The sequence below is a fragment of the Cavia porcellus genome, unplaced genomic scaffold, assembly GCF_034190915.1.
Source record: "Cavia porcellus strain 051 isolate PalLab524CR breed Dunkin Hartley unplaced genomic scaffold, mCavPor4.1 scaffold_26, whole genome shotgun sequence".
Taxonomy (NCBI): Eukaryota; Metazoa; Chordata; class Mammalia; order Rodentia; family Caviidae; genus Cavia; species Cavia porcellus.
Window position 1 is genome coordinate 22,461,384 of NW_026947509.1, and position 18,494 is coordinate 22,479,877.

The 18,494-nt window shown below is 43.6% G+C and overlaps 1 protein-coding gene across 8 annotated transcripts in view; it reads left to right on the top strand.

Moving 5' to 3' along the window:
- The window catches only part of Slc7a7 (solute carrier family 7 member 7), a 45,892-nt gene that overhangs the window by 22,791 nt on the left and 4,607 nt on the right, over positions 1–18,494 (top strand). For all 8 annotated transcript variants that reach the window (XM_063236907.1, XM_063236908.1, XM_013157727.3 and 5 more), the window contains 2 exons: positions 16,852–16,977; positions 17,761–17,905. In XM_063236907.1, coding sequence (XP_063092977.1) covers positions 16,852–16,977; positions 17,761–17,905 — 271 coding nt within the window. The remainder of the gene's footprint in view (positions 1–16,851; positions 16,978–17,760; positions 17,906–18,494) is intronic.

Sequence of the window (18,494 nt, forward strand, 5' to 3'; positions counted from 1 at the left end):
ATTTCTCTCTGTGTGAGTCTTTTATTAATGTACAGGAGTGCTATTGATTGGAGTGTTGACTTTGTATCTACTTTTGCTACTGAATTTGCTTATTAAATCTAGAAGTCTTTTGGAGTTTTTGGAGTCTTCTATATAGAGTATCACATCATCCACTAATAGTGATACTTCAACTTCTGTCTTCCTATTCTTACTCCTTTTATTTCTTTCTCTTTTCTAACTGCTCTGGCTAGTCTGCCCAGAGCTATATTGAATAACAATGGAGACAGTGGACAGACATCTTGTCTTGTTCCTGCTTTTGGGGTGAAAGATTTCAGTTTTTGTCCATTTAGTATGACATTGGCTGTTGGTTTGTCACAGATGGGTCTTATCAGATTGAGATAAAGATTTCTGATTTTCTATGGAGTTTTATTTATTTTGGGGTACTGGGAATTGAACTCATGACCTGGTATTTGTCAAGCTGGTGCTTATGCTGCTGAGTTATAGCCCCAGCCCATGAAGTTTTATTTTTATTACAGATGGGTGCTGGGCTATGTCAGACCGTTTTTCTGCACTATTGAGATGATCATATGGTTTTTGTCCTTGATTCTGTTAACATGGTGAATTGCATTTATTGATTTATGTATGTCAAACCATCCCTGCATCCCTGGGATGAATCCCACTTTGTTATGGTGTATAATCTTCGTGATGATTTACTGCATTCTGTTTGCCAGTATCTAGAGAACTTTTGCATCTATGTTCCTTAGAGAGATTGGTGTGTGATTCTGGTTTTGGTTGGATCCTTTTGTGGTTTTGATATCAGTGTAATGCTTTTTTTCAGAAATGAATTTGGGAGTATTGCTTCCCTTTCAATTTCATTAAAAGAGTTTGAAAAGTAGTGACATTAGGTCATCTCTAAATTTCTTGCAGAATTCAGAGGTAAAATCTTATCAGGAACTGGGCTTTTTTTTTTTTTTTTTTGTCTTTTTGAACAGGATCCTGCTATGCAGTTCAGGCTGATGTTGAGCTCACTTTGTAGCACAGGCTGGTCTTGAACTTGCAAAGTTCCTCCTGCCTCATGCTTCAGAGTGCTGGGATCACAAGGTGTGCACCACCATGCCTGGCCTGGCTATTTCTTTGTTGGTAAGTTTTTAAGTATGTCTTCAGTTTCTTTTATTGATACTGGTTTAATTGAAATTTTATATCTTCTCAATTCAGCTTTGGTGATTCACATGTATCTAGGAATCTGTCCATTTCTTCCGTGTTTTCCGTCTTATTAGATGACAGGTTCTAAAAGTAGATATACATGATTTTCTGGATTTCCGAAGGATCTTTTCATTCCTAATCGCATGGATGAGTCTTTTCTTTCCTTTTGTAGATAAAGTTGGCTAAGAGTTTGTTGATTTTTTTTTTTTCTTTCTTTCTGTTTTTGGTCTTTTTGAGACAGCTTTTTGCTATATAGTTCAGGTTGGCCTTGAACTTACTTTGTAGCCCAGGTTGGCCTTAAGCTCACAGCAACACTCCTGCTTCAGTCAGGAATGCTGGGGTTACAGGCCCATGCCCTCAAACCTGGCCTATTTATTCTTTCAAAGAACCAACTGATTCTCTGTACTGTTTTCTTAGTTTCTATTGCAGTAACTTCTGCTCTGATCTTTATAATTTCTTCCCTCAAGTCAAACTTTGGGCTTGACTTGCTTTTCTCTGTTCTAGAAGCTTGAAGTTCAACAGTAGGTTATTTATTTGAACTAGCTGTTTTCTTGATGTGGGAATTTACTACTATAAATATCCTTCATAGGACTGTTTTCATTATATTTCATAAATTCTGGAATGCTGTATTGGCATTGTATTTATTGATTGATTTTTGTGGTCCTGGTGATTGAACTCAGGGACTTGTGCGTGGTAGGTAAGCACTCTACTACTGAGCTACATCCCAAGCCTGAGGCATTATGATTTAATTATGGAAACTGTCTAATTTCTTCTTTAATGTACTCTGTGACCCATTGGCTGTTCAGGAGGGTGTTATTTCATTTGTATGTGTTTTGTGTTTTCTTTTGCAATTGATGTTCAATTTCATTGTACTATGGTCAGATAACATGCATGGGACAATTTCAGTTCCTTTGCATTCACTGAAGCATATTCTATGAGTAGTATGTGGTCTGTTTTGTAGAAGGTCCCATGTACAAATGAGAAGAATGTGTATTCTGACGTTGTGGGGTGGAGCTCCCAGCAGATGTCTACTAAGTCCATTTGTTCAGCAGTTTGGTTCAGATCTAATATTTCTTTGTCTACTTTTTGTTTTGTTGATCTGTCTATTTGTGACAGTTGGGTATTGATGTCCTTCATTACAATTTTATTAGTACTTTAGTTTTCATGTCTGTTAATGTTTGTTTTATATAGTTGGGTGTGCTGGTATATGGTGGATATATTTTTATGACTGTTATCTCTTCCTCTTGCATTTTTCTTTTTATAAGGCTATAGTTCCCTTCTTTGTCTCTCTTAATCAGTCTTGGCTTGAAATCCACATTGTCTGCAAATAGAATAGCTACCCCTGCTTTTTTCTGAGTTCCTGTCACATGGAGTATTGTTTTCTATCCTTTGACTTTTAGTCTATGAATTTAGGTTTTAATTAAATATGTTTCTTGTATGCAACATGTTGTTGGATCTTGCTTCTTGATCTATTCTTCTAGTCTGTTTCTTTTAATTGGTGAATTGAGATAATTTCCATTGATAGTTATACTTGATATGTATTGATTTATCCTTGTCATATTATTTTCCTTTTGGTTTCTTTTTTCTCTCCTCTGTTTAATTACTAGTCTTGTCTGGTGGATTCATTCTGTTGGGATTCATGTAGTTATAGTCCTTATTAAATCTTTCTAGAATGTCCTTCAGAGTATTTTGGAGTGCTGGTTTGGTGGTCATGAGTTTCTTCAGGTGTTCTTTATGATGGAAATACTTATTTCTCCATTAAGTTTGAAAGATAGTTTTATGGGATACATGGATCTGGGTTGAAGACTGTTTTCTTTTAGGGCTTGAAATATTTTACTCCAAACTTTGTTTGACTTGCTTGTTTGTGTTGAGAAGTTTGCTGTGATTCTGATGGGCTTTCCTTTATAGGTGGTTTGTTTCTTCTTATTTTTTTAAGCAGTTTTTAATATTCTGTTCTTGTGTTGAGTTTCTAGAATCTTGATTTACATGCCTTGGTGTGGATTTTTTTAAAATCATCTATATGCCTCACTTATCTGTATATTGAATTCTTTTTCCATGTTTTCTGCCATGATGTCTGTGAACAGGTTTTTTTAATGTCATTGGTACATCTGCTTTTTAATTTCTCTGGTCACTCTTACATTGCTACCCTTTGCATCATTTAGCAGCTGTTGGGTTGATTTTTTTTCTGTCCCTTGCTGTTTTTAAGAAATCTTTCTTTTCATAGCACTGACTGCAGTCCTGTTTTCTGTGTTTGAGATTCTGTCCCCATGTTGGCACATTCTGCGGCATATGCTTTCAGTAGAATTTTTAATCTCCTGAATATCTGTTGGAATATGTTTCATGAATTCCATTTCTTTGTTGGACATTCCTTATCATTTGCTTTGTTACTTCTGCTGTTCCCACTTCTGAGAGGCCAGGTGGGTAGCTTCAAGTTGCTCCACCTCATTGCCTCCTGGGTTTGCCTTTGGTGAGCCAGAAGTCTGGGGTTGCATCTTGCTTAAGTATTTTTTCTTTTCATTTAATTCCTCTTTTGATGCTTGTAAATTGCTTATGGCATTTAACTTTATTGATAGTATTTACAGCCTTTAGGAAATGACTACTTCTCCGAAGTGTCTTCGGAGTGTCTTCCAGGTGTAGCTGGCTTTGGGTGTTGAGTCTGTTGTAAGATCCTCCCTCTTCCGTTTATTGAGGTTAAGTTGCTGCCTACTTGGCTGCACCCCTGGTTCTTTGGCAGTGCCCAGTAGTAGTTTTTATGATCTTTAGGCAATCTCAGCATTGGCATACCAGGAAGAACAACTGAAGAAAAACTGTGTTACTTTGGCTAATTAACAATAACAATAGTGTCAAACACAGCCTAGAAAATGACAAACTGTAGTAACTATTAATTTGTCACCTTCAACCATATGAACTATATTTGTAGTTATATAAGAAAATCTAAAATAAACCAGAAAATTATATGCAGTATATGTCCCTCAATATGGCAGTTTCACACTCATAGGAGAAAATTTAAAAGGGGGTAGGGAGACCAATTGAGAAATAGAAGAATAGGAAGTTATTAGAAGCAAGGCTGGAGGAGAGAGGAAGATTATTTGAGAAACTGATAAGACAGGAGGAGAAGAGAAGGAAGTAATAAAAGAAAGAACAGAACAGAACAAGAACAACAAAAAACTAGAAACAATGTCCAAACTCAAAAATAAGAACAAGCAATCAAGAAAAAAGAAAAGAAAACAAAAACAAGAAAAGAAAAAGAAAGGAGAAAAAAAATGTCTACCCCAGTATGTGTCTTTGTTGTCAGTGGTAGACAGAGTTGATTCATCCCAGAAAACCAGCCGTGGATTTGTGGTGGGGTAGTGGGTGATCCCAGCACACCTGCACTTTTAGTTCCACTGAAGTTTAGAAGTGCAGTCTGGTTTAAATAAAATTTAATTAATTAATTAATTTATTTTTAGACAGGTTCTCACTGTGTAATGTGTGCTGGCCATAAACTCACAGTGATCCTCCTGCCTCAGCCTTTCTAATGCTGGGATTACAGGCATGTATTATCACACCCAGTTTAGGCTGGTTTCTGGCTATGAGCCTGGAACCTGGTTTGTTCAGTGGGTAACACTCTGTGTGCCTCCTGCTGTCTTGAAATCAGCTTCATTACAGTTTGAACTCAGTTGCTTGACTCCTGCCATCTGTATCTAATTCTCCCTCACTCTGACACAGGAAGGCTCTAGAAGGAACCAGCCTGAAACTGCTCTGAGTTCTGTACTCAGCTGGCCCCTCTCCAAAATGGAAGGGCCAATTGCCCTCTTCTGTGGAACATCCTAACTCAGATTGCTCACCAGCCACCTCAGTCTGCTGGGTGCACTTCTCTGGTCCTTTGGTGCATTTCTGTGTGGAGGCCTCTGGGGTTGCTAGTAAATCACCCCTCTGTAGGTTCGAGCTGGACTCAGGGAGAAGGTGCCAAAGCCACCTCCTGTGCTTCTCTCTCCGTGGGCTTCAGTTCTCACTTCAGATCCTTGCCAGCCCCTGGGGACCCACTTTCCCTCCTTCTTGTCTTCCTCATGTTGCTGTATTTGTGTGTGGACACCAGATCGCAGGGAGGCTGCTTCTCTGCTGATCATCAGCCTCTGCCCGAATGGAGGAATTCTGACTTTTGTTGTTTTTTGAGACAGGGTCTTACTATGTAGTTCAGGCCTCGACCCCGCCGTGACCCTGTCTAGGCCTCCTGAGTGCTGAGTTATAGGTGTGAGCCATCACATCTGGGGACTTCTTACTTCTAAAGGACGCTTCTACCTTATCTAGCCCAGGGTATGGAAATGGTTGCTCTTTTTTTCTAGCTACTCTGGCTTTTCAGAGCTCTTTGGGGATCCCTCCAGTTCTCTGCACTGGGAGAGTGTCTGTTACCACAGTAGGAGATAATCCCGCGCCCGGGGCATGTCCTTACCCACAATTAGGGAGCTGGGCACTGTGGTGAAATGGACGTAGGCTTCAGAACTGGCCACTGATTAAGAGACCTCAGCTTTCTCAATTGTAATATGAAGATAATAAAATCTAAACTCTCTGTCAGATTAACTTAGATTATATATATATATATATATATATATATATATACACACATATATAAATATATATATATATATATATATAAAATGTGAGTTATCTAGCACATAATTGTCCGTCAATTGGTGTGTCCTACTGCAATTTATATCCACCATTATTTGCATTTTGCTCATTTTTTCTTTTGTTTTTATTTTGTGAGACAGGGTCTCATTCTGCAATTCAGGCTGGCTTTGAACTCACTGTGTAGTCCAGGCTGCTCTCAAATGCAAGGGGATTCTCCTGCCTTAGCCTTGAGAGTCCTGGGATTGCCATTCTGTGGCACCACACCCAGGGGCATTTTATTCATTTTTATTTTTATTTATTTATTTTTTGGTACTGGGGATTGAAGTCATGACCTTGTGCTCGTCAGGCAGGTGCTTGTGCTGCTGAGCTAAATCTCTGGCCCTTTATTCATTTTTATTTTTTAGTTTTTGTCTTTTTCTTTTTTATTGGTACCGGGGATTGAACTCACGACCGCCTGCTTGCAAGGCAGGTCCTTATGCCACTGAGCTAAATCCCCAGCCCCTCCTTTATTCATTTTTAAGAGCTTTAATTTCTACAGTCTGTCTTTAGATGACTCCAAAGCCATTATTTAATTTTAATTTTAATATTTATTTTTCATCTTTTTTTTGTACTGGGGATCGAACTCACAATCTTGTGCTTGCCAGGCAGGCGCTTATGCTGCTGAGCTAAATCCCCAGCCCATTTCTTGTCTTTTTGAGACAAATCTGCAGTACGCAGTTCAGGGTGGCCTTGAGCTCACTTTGTAGCCCAGGGTGGTCTTGAATTCACAATGATCCTCCTCCTGAGGATCACAATGACCCAGTCTCCTGAGATGCGAGGGACACATCGCTCAACATGTAATCTCCTGGGATTACAGGCGTGAGCCACCACATCTGGTTTTTTATTTTTATTTTTTAAACCATTCTAATTTATAATAGCTCAATGATCAGATAGGAAAGTGAGGTTTGGCAGGGGAGGTGAAGTTTTTCTCTTGGCAGAGTCAGGGTAACTGTCCTGAAGTCCAGCTTCACCCGGCTGTCCCCTCCCCAGGACCACCATCGGCATCCTCATCTCTTCTAGTCTTGCCTTGCCTACCTTGCCCACACCATAACCTAGTTATTTTGGTCTGATTTTTTTCTACCCATTGTTAACAGGACATTTTACCTCCTGTGTCTTTAGTTTGCTTTCTGTACCAGTTAGTAGCACTTTTTCAGGCCTCCAGAGAACAAAGTAGTGCTTTTGTTTGTTTTTTAAAGCAAAGTCTCGCTATGTAGTCCAGGCTGGCCTTGAACTTATTATGTAGCCTGCACTGGTCTCATGGTTATCCTTCTGCTTTAGCTGCTGCGTGCTGGGATTCCAGGTGGGCACCACCATGCCCAGCACAGAATACTGTTCCTCAGGGAACAGATAGGTTCTTTGTGCCCCTTGCATTTGCCCCTGTGAAGCTAGTAGGTTGGATGGATAAATGTCAGGTGGATGAATACACAGAAGATAGGTTTCCAGGTTCAACTTGGCTGAGATGTACATTTCACATTTGTGGATCTCAGTGGAGGGTTGAGGGCTGCTCTGGAAACAGGGCAGAAGAGAGGGCAAACAGCTTATCCTGAGTCTGCCTGAGCCACAGTGGGCCATAAGGGACTTCAGATCTCTGTGTGTCTGTCTGAGGGCCTGGGCCACGTGTTCTTGTTCAGCTTTTCCTGACTAGAATGGTTGACCTCATGTACTTGTGACTAATGAGGTGGAACAGCCCGATGCCAGGTCTCCACCTGATTTTCGCCCTTTGAACCTCCCCCTTGGAAGCCAGTTGCTTCCCTTAGGGGAATTTTCTCAAGAGCCATCCCAGGTTGGCGAGGTTATGTCCCATATTCACCTTAGCAAGTAGCAGGCAGGTCATCGGGTTGCCTCATGCCACTCTGCTTTAGACCTCCTCAATCTGAACTTCTGGGCGAGCCTGGGTGACAAACTCCCCCATATAATCTTTTTTTGGTACTGCAAATTGAACTCAGGACCTTGCACTTGCCAGGCAGGCACTTGTGCTACTGAACTATATCCTTGGCCCTCCCCATATAAACTTGAAGCCCATTCGAGGCTTGGTGCCTGGCTTCTGAAGATTTGAGCTAAACCTAAGCAAGCAAACAATGAGGATCTGATTCATAAGGACCAGAAGAGAGAGGAGGGGGTGTGGATTTGAGAGCCTTCTGGTACCAACTGCATGGCTGCTCCCCAAGAGAGATCAAGGCCACAGGGACCAAAATGCTAACCGAGTTCCAGAGAGGACATTGGGAGAGGTCTGACCCCATGAGCCATCGGGTATGTGCTTTGTGTGTCTTCTTGATCTCATGTGTGATGCCTGAGGAGGTGACACGGGTCTGTAACATGAAAAGGGAAAGTCTGAGGGCCGTCTGTTATCTCAGAGAAAGAGCTGATCCTCGGAGGGGTAAAGAAGTAATATAACAAGGAGACGAGGAATAGAAAGTGTTGTTAAGGTATAGAGAGAATCTCAAGTCAGCAGTAGAAAAGCCACCAATCAACCAATCCACCCACCCACCCAGGTGGGCTGCAGCAGCAGAAAGGAAGGAGGAGAAACTTGAGAGTTCTGGGCGTAGGCAATATGTCTGAGACTCTTCCAGAGAGTTTAAATCTGGACATCTGAGAATACAGCAGTGGTAGAATATTTTGCAGGCCCCAGGAGGCTGACAGGCCTGAGCACAGCAGAAAAGGGGCTTGGCTGTTCTCCCTAAACAGTGTGCCTCCAACTGTACGTAGGCCCCACCTAATCTAGCGACTTGCGGCTTTTCTGAGCAGCATGTGAACACGAGCTCGCTATGCCAGTGCAACCTGTGCACCGTGGTCCTTGCTGATTGCTGTAGGACGAATCAGGTTACTTGCCAGAGGATGCCTGAGTGTGTCACTGCTGCTGCCGAAGTTCAAGGCAGTAAGGCATCTCTTTTCTTTTCTCTTTCTTTTCTTTTCTTTTCTTTTTTTTTTTTTTTTTTGAGACAAAGTCTCACTGTGTAGTTCAGACTGGCCTTGAGTTCACTAGGTAGCCCAGGCTGGTCTTGACCTCGTAGTGTTCCTCCTGTCTCAGCCTCCTGAGTGCTGGGATGACAGAAGTGTGCCACCACGCCCAGCTATCTCTCTTCAGTTGAAGACTGTGATATGAAATAATAAAGAATGCAGGACAGAGTACCTGACTGTAAATTGTGGATACCAGAAAGATGGACGTGGAACAAGGGGTAGAACAAATTTTTAGAGTGATTGTAAGAGAGATGATTAATGTGAACTGAAATTTTAGAGGCAAGGAGAAAAACACAAACGGAAAAGAAAACCCAGCATTTTGGAGTCAGTTGGGTATTAAATAAGCAGAAGAATAAAGGTGTAGGGACTTGCTCAGTAGTACATTTAGAGAAACAGGATAGAAGCCCAGGAATGAAACATTTGAACTCATACCTGCAAGCACTATCCGTAAGACTGATAAACACATTTGACCTTTACTGTAAGGAAGAAGCAGTTTCTAGCCATCAGTGATGTTGATCAGAGTGTGATAGTGAATGAATTGTTCAAAGGTGATGGATTTGCTAGCAGAGCCAGGATGTGTGTATCGGAAGGAGGCAGACTTGTGTGAGGGTTTGCTATAGTAGTCCCATTTGGATTCTTTTGATTGCAGTGAGAAGGAAATTTCAGTTCACCAAGGAACTGAAACCTTTCAAAGGATTTTTCTCTCTTCTGTCTTTGTTTTCCAACACATGAAATGAATGTACCACCCAGTACTACTTCTAGTTCTTTGCCTACAGGTAGGTTTCTTCTTACACCTCAACAGAAGTTTCTTGTTGCTACACAGTCGTGGCCCGTGACTCGCAGGGACACAAAGATGCGGCTGTCCTAACTCCTATCTGCTCACCTTGGGGGAGAAGGATTATCACAAGGTGCCGTGGGAGGGCTCTTGTGTTCACTTGTACATTTTCCCAAAGGCTTCCCCTGTCAATACTGCTGGAAATAAATCCCCATCCGGAAGCAAGACACACAGGGAAGAAAGGGGATAGCACAAAAGCAGGAATAGTACAAATAGTGTGACTGGGAATACACTGCGTACCGTCAGATTAGCCGATGAATAAGCATTTTGTTTTCCTAGTAAGGATCATAAAATTTGCTCAAAGAGGAAAATACAGTGGTAAAGGAAGCCCCAACCCCTTGAACATGTTTTGCTAAAATTGTTTTTTTCTGTTAGAAGTAGAAACTGTAAATTAAAACACAAAGGTTGTTATGCAAAGCATGTATAATCACTGCCATTGAACCTGAGGCTTCAGTGTGTCTCTGGAGGGTAGAGACTTAGTATTGGTTGGTGCTGAGGATCGAATCCAGGGACTTCTTAGTTTTTATTTGGAATCAGGGTCTCACTAAGGTGCCTAGGTGAGACTCAAACTTGTGTTCCTTCTGCCTCAGCCCCTAAATGCTGGGATTATGGGTGTGCACATCTTTGCCCAGCTTGCTGGAACTTTAATTCTGTCTTCTGTGGATGTGATGTGGCCTAGGGATTAGGATGTAGCTATCTTGAGAGGAGTCAGGGGACACTGTTCCATCTACCACAGGTGATAAACCAGCTGTGTGGAAAAGGTGCTTTCTGAACACTCTGGATGGTGCTCACTGCGGTAGCACATGCACTAAAATTGAGCATTCTGGATTGATAGTTTGAGGTTGACTCTTGCCCAAATCCTAGGCTTATTGGTTAAATCTGGTTAGCAAAGTATGAAAAAGAAGAGCGATCACTAGTAAGCTGTAAGCACCTACTAAGAATGTACCGTGCTCATTTTTGGGTTTAGTTTTAACTTTTTTCAGCATGAAATACAGAAGAGCTAGTGCATGTATTGCAAGTGTGTGGAATTTTCACCAAGTCAGTAGGCACAACATTATCTACATGGGGAAACTGGCCCCTGGCCTCTGTTCCCCCACTGTTTCTCCCGATTCTGCCCCTCTCCCCCACCACGGAGAGGGAAATCACCATTTGGACTAATAGCGGCATAGATTTGCCTGCCTTCTTATGTGTTGGGGTGTTTCTTTTTTGGGGGGGGTGTTTCTTTTTGGAGACAGGTGCTCATTATGTAGTCCAGATTGGCTTTGCACTTGCTGTGTAGCTCCAGTGTGGCCTTGAGCTTGAAGCAAGCAGTCCGATTGCCTCAGCCTCCCGAGGGCTGCCATGGCAGGTGGGTGCCGCCACACCGGGCTGATTTCCTGTGGGAATGAACATCACGCTTTTGGGACTGGCATGTTTGTTAGATGTGTCGGAGATTCCTCTGTAGTTTTGTCTGTAGTCGTGGATTGTTTATTCTCCTTGCTTTTCAGTCTTTCACTGAATTTGTCTATTTACTGTGCTGTTGGGAGCATTTGGGTTGTTTTTAGCTTTTTGACTGTTTTACAAGAATGTAGCTTGAACATGTTAGCATAAATGTGTACTAATTTCATTTGGATCATTTGATAACATCATGAGATTGTTAGAGCAGAGGAAGTTCTCCAGGAAATATACTTTTGGTGACAAGGTGAAAAAAGATAGACCAGATAAATGTACAAACTAGTGGATTATTTGCTGGTCCTACTGAACACTGATTTTTTTTTTTTTGCTGTGAATTCTAGAAATAATTATTAACATAAATTCACTGAACAATGTAATGGATTTTTTGGTGTCTGGTCAACATTTGTACATGACTTCTGTGAACTCAGGAGTTATGTTAATCAAATCTGCAGATTAATAGCTGGGTGAGGTGGCACACCCCAGTAATCCCCACACTTGGGAGGCGGAGACAGGATCACTGAGCCATCAAGGCCAGCTGGGCTACAAGCATTGTGAGTTCAGAATGGCCTGAACTACAGAGTGATACTCTACCTCAGAACTCCCCCAACAAACAAACAAACAAACACACAAACAAATTTGAAGGGGTTTGAACGACACAATCGAGGGAGGGGAGGGGACCTATGGTATTTCCGATAAGTGGGAATGGTATGCTAGAAACTCAGAGAAAAGCTACTCAGAATGAATGCAAAGTCCAGTATCAGGCTTAAAAGTCATTTTTTCAGGTCCCAAAAAGAGCTGGGGGAAAATGCTCATCAGTTTGAGGAGGGGAAACAGGAATGGTTAAGGAGTTCAGACTGTGTGTCCACACACGTTTTGAGGCTTCCCCAGCCCTGTGTTTCCAGGGAGAGCCCGCCGGGTGAAGGGAATGAGAAACAAGGCCTGGAGTGGGGGCTGAGTGCTCTGGAAGCTGTGTTTGCCCCATAAAGAGTAGAAAAAGTTGAGTGTTTAGCCTCTACGGGAGCAGACTTAAGGCGGATGGGAATTTTTCTTTTGCAATAGTGGGGATTGAACACAAGGCCTTTGTGCTACGTCCCCAGTCCTTTAACATTTAAAAATTTTTTTATTTTGTGACAGGTACCACCCTGCCCCATTCTGTTCCCAGCTCCCTTTTCTCTCTTTCTCTTTTTCTCTCTTCCTCTCTTCCTTTTTCTCTATTTCTCTCTCTCTTTCTTTTTTTTGTTTGTTTGTTACCAGGGATTGAACTCAGGACTGTGTGCTTACAAGGCAAGCTGTTCTATTTCTCTCTTGTTTTTTTTTTTCTCCATTTAAAAAAAAAATATTTTGAAGGTAGGAAAATACAATAGAATAAGATAGAACAAAGCCAAATGAGACAATGCAGTGAAATTGGTACAGAACTTCACAGCAGGTTATTGGGATAACAGTAATAGGTACTATAGTGTATCTTGTTATCTTCACAATAGTTGTCCTTTCAATCAGGTACAGCAAAAATCAAACCAAATATAGTACATTATAGAACTTATCAAAACAGAATATTGAATAGAAATACAGTTAATCAGAACAAAGCAAAACAGTGATAACAATATTTGCCTTCAAAGAGATGGTAGAAGGGAATCCCCCATATTTGCTATGTTGCATATGGTCAGCCTCCCAAGAGATGCTCATATCTCTGGCTCCTATTTGCTACCAGGGGCGGGGGTGGGGGAGAAGGATGGGAGTTTGAGTTTCAGCCTGCACATAGGTAGGCTCATGGCTGCCTACCAGGGAGGTGAGTGGGTTGTTTTCTTTCCCGGCGCCCTAAGTTCCAACATAGTGGGATCTCGGGAGATGCTGGCTGGCTCTCTCCCTAGGGCACACACTGCTTGCTCAAACCATGGTTGCTTATCAGGGAGGCAAGTGGGTTGCTTTCTTTCCCAGTGCCCTGAGTTCTCACATGGAGGGATCTCAGGAGAAGCTGGCTGGTTCTCTCCCTGGGGCTTGCTCGAGCCATGGCTCTCGGTTTTTTTGAGACAAGGTCTTGGTATTTAGTTCAGGCTAGCTTTGAACTCGCTACATAGCCCAGCCTGGCCTCCATCTTGCCCTGAGCCTCTTGAGTGCTGGGATTATAGGGATTATAGGTGTGTTCCACCATGCCTAGCCCAGGATGTTTCTGAATTGCTAAGTAGTCCAGGCTGTGCTCAAACTTGCTACCTTTCTTTCCTTTTTTTTTTTTTTGTCTTTTTCCTTTTTGTCGGTACCAGGGATCGAACTCACGACTGCCTGCTTGCAAGGCAGGTGTTTATGCTGCTGAGCTAAATCCCTAGTCCCATTTGCTGCCTTTCTGATTCAACCTCTTGAATAGGTGGGATTAGCTTGTAGATATAATATTCTTTTTCAGGGACTGTTTAGTTGAGTATCTAAACTAATCCTGGACAGTGATCTAGACTGGACCTGAAAGCATTGTTCTTTTCTGAATCAACCTGCCAATGGTACATGCCTATAATCCCAGCACTTGGGAGGCCGAGGCAGGAGGATCACAGTGAGCTTGAAGCCAGCCTGGGCTACGTAGGAAGACTCTCTCTCTCTCTCTCTCAAAAAAAAAAAAAACCCAAAACGCACCTGGCATGTTGAATTCTGGGTTTTATTCTAGAGCTGACCTTGGGCCCTAGTGCTAAGGCTAGCCTCTTATTCCTCGAGACCGCATGTAGGCAGAGTTTGATATGAAGAGAACAGAGCATCTCTTTAGATGCTATGGGAATAAAGTCTTTGCAGCAGATTCTTCCTTCCCCTGGGGTTAAATCAGGAATGGACTTGCTCCTGGATCAAGGGCTGAAGGTCATTTTAGGCCATCTTTGTGTGGACTTGGTCCAGGACTGGACGGGGACTGACTTGCCTCTAGAGGTGGAGGAGTCAGGCATATTTGTCTCTGAGGTTAACCTGCAGATACCTCTGTTTTCTGAGCCCATGGTCCCCTCTTGGCCTTGACTTTGAGGCAGGGGGTTGAGCTGTACTTGAAGAGCAGTGCACTTGGCGCTCTAGGGCCACCAGGCAGCTGTATTTGCTGGGGCAGCCATCTGCCATGCCCATTTCCTGATCCCACAGGCCCTGGAGGGAGCTGGGCTCTGGGTCAGTGCTGGCCGGCTCTGAGCCATTCCCTCTACGTCTGTGTGGTTTTCATAGGACCCCTTCCTTCCCACTGAATCCTCAGTATCAATAAAGAGCAGATCAGAGCAAGATGGCGGGTCTGTGACTGAGAAATTAGCTCAGGAGTTAGGGGAAGAGGGTAGTGGGATACAAAGAGGGGTCAAATGTGTGGGTGTGGCAGTGAGAAACAGTAGGTTCAAAATCTTGCGTCCTCATTGCTGAGAGTGCTCCAGTAGAGGTGGCGAGTAGGTTGGCTGTCCTGTCCTCCCTGCCCACACCTGTGGGACCTGAGAGGAGACCTTGAGGTGCACAGCTGCAGACTTTATGCATTAGAACTAGGCCCCTGTGTCTATTTAATTTGGTGGTGTGAGCAGGGGTTACCTTGAAGGTCAATGGGGAATTTGCACTAGTGCATCCTGTTCCCCCAGGCGCATATGGCAGCACACTTGTACCTGATGTTTCTGGTGGGACATCTGCTCTGTGTTGAGGTATGAGGTGGGATTGGAGCCTGATAGTGAGGGGCTGGGTTACAGGAAGGGGAGAAGGCAGAAGTGTAGTGGGAAGAAAGGAATAGATGACTGTTGGAGGAAGATCAACAGATTTGACAGATTTGTAGAGGGCAAGATACAGGCACTTTGCTCATTTTGCAGGATGCCTGGGGAGACTGTCCACTGTGTCTTTAATTATTAACTTAGCACTGGGAAGGTCTGGAGTGTGCATTTTGCTCAGCCCTATGTTGTTTATTGTCTTGTTTATTAGTCAGAAGGGCAAGCCTTTGAATGGGATAGGAATGTCCTTTTTCTGGAAGAACAGAAAAAAGTCTGGTAGGGAGTAGGATGAGGGTGGGGGGGATGGTGGAGGGAGGGAGGGAGAGAGGGCAGTCTTTCCAGCTTCTCAGAATGAAGTCCTCTCTGGCCCAGAAAGGATGAGGCCAGGAAGCAACAAAACAGGAAGAGTGGGGAAACCAAGGCCTTGCACTGTGAGGAGACCTCAGGCAGGGAGTGGTGTGTGACAGCACTGGTGGCCTGAAGCAGATAAACGTACCCTTTCTCCACAGTAAGGCAGAGTGAGGCTGCTCTGGCCCTTGGGGCCCTTGGGAGAAGGTCTTTAAAGTAAGCATTCCTGAGCTGGGTGTGATGGCACATTGTAATCCTGGCATCCGAGGATCACCAAAAGTTTGAGGCCAACCTGGACTACATAGTAAGATCAAATCCAATCTGAAATATATAGTGAGTGCCACCCTCACAAACAAGTAAGCAAACCAACCAACCCCCAAGAAACCAAGAAAGTAAGCAGTACCATGGTGTTCCATATGCTGGGCTTGGGAGGAGGTAGATCGCCAAGGGGAAGGTGTTTGCTCCAAGGCAAGGTGTTGCTTGTGCCTGTCTGCATGCCTGAAGGCCAGCAGAGTATCCAGCTGAGGGGCCAACAAAGGGTACCTGCACCCCCATTGTTTCTGTCTTCTCTGCTACATCTTGGTATTACTGGTCAACCTCACAGCATGTGCAGACTTTCCTTCTTGAATTTCTTTTAAAGTAATGAATTGCAACTTTTTTGGGAGGCAGTTAATAGATACTCTAAATTGTGATGATGATGATGATTTTTTGGTGCTGAGAACCTTGGGCATGCTAAGCATGTGTTCAGCCACTGAGCTACACCCTTAGTCCCTTCTGAGATTCTTACGAAAGTTGTGGACTGTTTTGTTTTGTTTAAATAAAGATGTATGTAATCATACAGGTACAATACTTTGGCAAAGAAATTCAGGCCTTGTGGAGATCCCCATTAGGAACTCTTTTTTTTTTTGTGTGTGTGTCGGGGATTGAACTCACAATCTCACATTTGGCAGGCAGGCGCTTATGCCACTGTACTAAGTCCCTGGCCCAGAACTCTGGTTTTTTAAGGATGGTCTCTAAACTTTACTGATGCTCACTTGGGTAAAGGGCTTGCCTCTAGCACAATGAAGAAGGTCTTGAGAAATGTGAATAGCTCTTCTGCGTTGTCCAGGCATGAAGAAATGCCCGATCCCCATTCTATTGGACTTGGTTTTAGCTGCAAGAGTCTTTTAAATCACAAAAACAAGCAGCTGAGCTGGCAGGCAGTGGGCAGGAAGTCTGGCCTCCATCCTAATGCTTGGCCACACATCCTGACCTGCTGCCCAAACATTGGCTAAGTCCCAGCAGGATTCTGGAAGGTTAGCAGGAATACTGAAGTCAGAGGAGTGGGTGCTGGAGCTGTTGTGAGGAGGATAGGGGTGGGAGTGTATGATGAGAGACTGTCCTAAAAGCCAAGAGCCAAAACATCACTGACCTCACACAGCTACCAATGGCTCCCACTGCTGTGGTTAGGAATTTGGTGCACTGTCCTGGGTAAGCAAAGCTATGATCACGTTGTCTCCTGTATAAGGTGCTAGGGCAGGGGCACAGGCATGTGGTGGTGTGTCCTACCCAAGTGCTCTGCAGATGCCTTTGAATGATCATGGCAAGGACATTCTGGGGCAGAGGTTTCTTATACAGAGCAGACCAGAACTCAAGACATGAGCTCTTTTGGCCCAAGGGTACATCTTGGTGACTGGTGATAGAAATATTGCTTGGGAGCCTAAGGCCTTCTGGGTGGGAAGGGTCAGTCACCAATCAGTATTATTTTTCTTTCAGGTCTCTTAACCTTCATTAATTGTGCCTATGTCAAGTGGGGAACCCTGGTACAAGATATTTTCACCTATGCTAAAGTATTGGCGCTGATTGCGGTCATCATTGCAGGCATTGTTAGACTTGGCCAGGGTAAGAAATAATAGCAACTAACACTTGTTAAGCATTTTCTGTGAGCCACACTCCTCCAAGTACACTTCGTGCATTATTTCATTGAGGCTTTCCAATAACCTGATTTAATAGGAACTGTTAAAATTCCCTTTTTATTACCGAGGAGGAAACAGGCTGTAGAATTCAGTATCTTGCCCAAATGGCTAGTGGTTAAGAGAGGAGGTGAAATTTGTACACAGGCCAACTGACCGAAAAGCTGTCTTTAGCTTGTCTCTGGAGGAGGCTGATTTTGGCAAAAGAGCCGACAGCCGTGCTCTGGGAGTTGGCTTTTATAGTTGATGCTGACTGCTCTGCCTCTGGGAGTGGTCAAGGGTCAGGGATGAACTCCTCATCCCTTTCCTCTCTGGTTTCCCAGTATGAAACCTAACTGCTCTGTAGACCCAGGCATCCTGAGTCCTGTCCTGCTTCTACCTGTGCCAGCCCTACCTGGAGCTAGAAAGGCCTCGGGCACTCTGAGAAGAGCAGGGTGCAGTTCCTGTTCTCCGGCCCTTTTGCTCTGTGGTGGTTTTCTATCCTAGAGCTGCTTGGGTGCTTTCTGTCAAGATTCCCATTCGTCCCATTCTCTATCTGCTGGCCCTCTGTAGATGCCTCTTCTGCTCCCTGTCCTTACAACAATCTCAGGTGCTATAAACCGTTCATCTGCTGCTGCTTCTGTACCTAGCACTGTACTCCTTTCCTGGGTCAGCTGGAAGTCAGGGGAAGGAACTACTAACCCTGCTGCCTTTCACTGTGCTTGGGTTCCAGGAGCCTCGGCTAACTTGGAGAATTCCTTTGAGGGTTCATCGTTTGCAGTAGGGGACATTGCCCTGGCACTGTACTCCGCTCTCTTCTCCTACTCAGGCTGGGATACCCTCAACTATGTCACTGAAGAGATCAAGAATCCTGAGAGGTAGGTGTCTCACCACTGATTTTTCACAGCAGCGACAGCCATCATTTAATGAACTCTTACTTTGTGCCAGGCAACATAACACAACCGCCATGGGGCCAATTTCATGAGCCCTATTGTAATGTGTGAGAGGCCTGAGGTCCTGAGATTTAACTGGTCCATGAGCCAGTAATAGAGCTAAGATGTGAAGTTTCTTGAGAACTCTTTGTAAATTCATCCCTGCGAGTTGCACAATGTGCTCGTGTGTGCATTTAAAATAAATGCTCCTTGCACTTATTTTGGAGGCACATGTCTATAGCCCTGCTACTGAGGAGACTGAGATGGGAGGATTGCTTAAGCCCTGGAGTTTTATGACCAGCCTCAACCTTGACAGTGAGACCCCTTTCTCAAAAACAAACAAACAAAAAACCCAAAAAATACCCTTTTTTAAAAATCTTGGTAATCTCACCCACCTTTATTCCTGTGTAGAGAATTTTAGGTCACTGTCTTCCATTCCTGTTTTCCTTTGGTTCCTTTTGATTCCCTAATGTCTACAGACAATGTGGTATTGTTTCAGTCACCTGAACATTACTACAGAGTGCTTTGTGGGCTT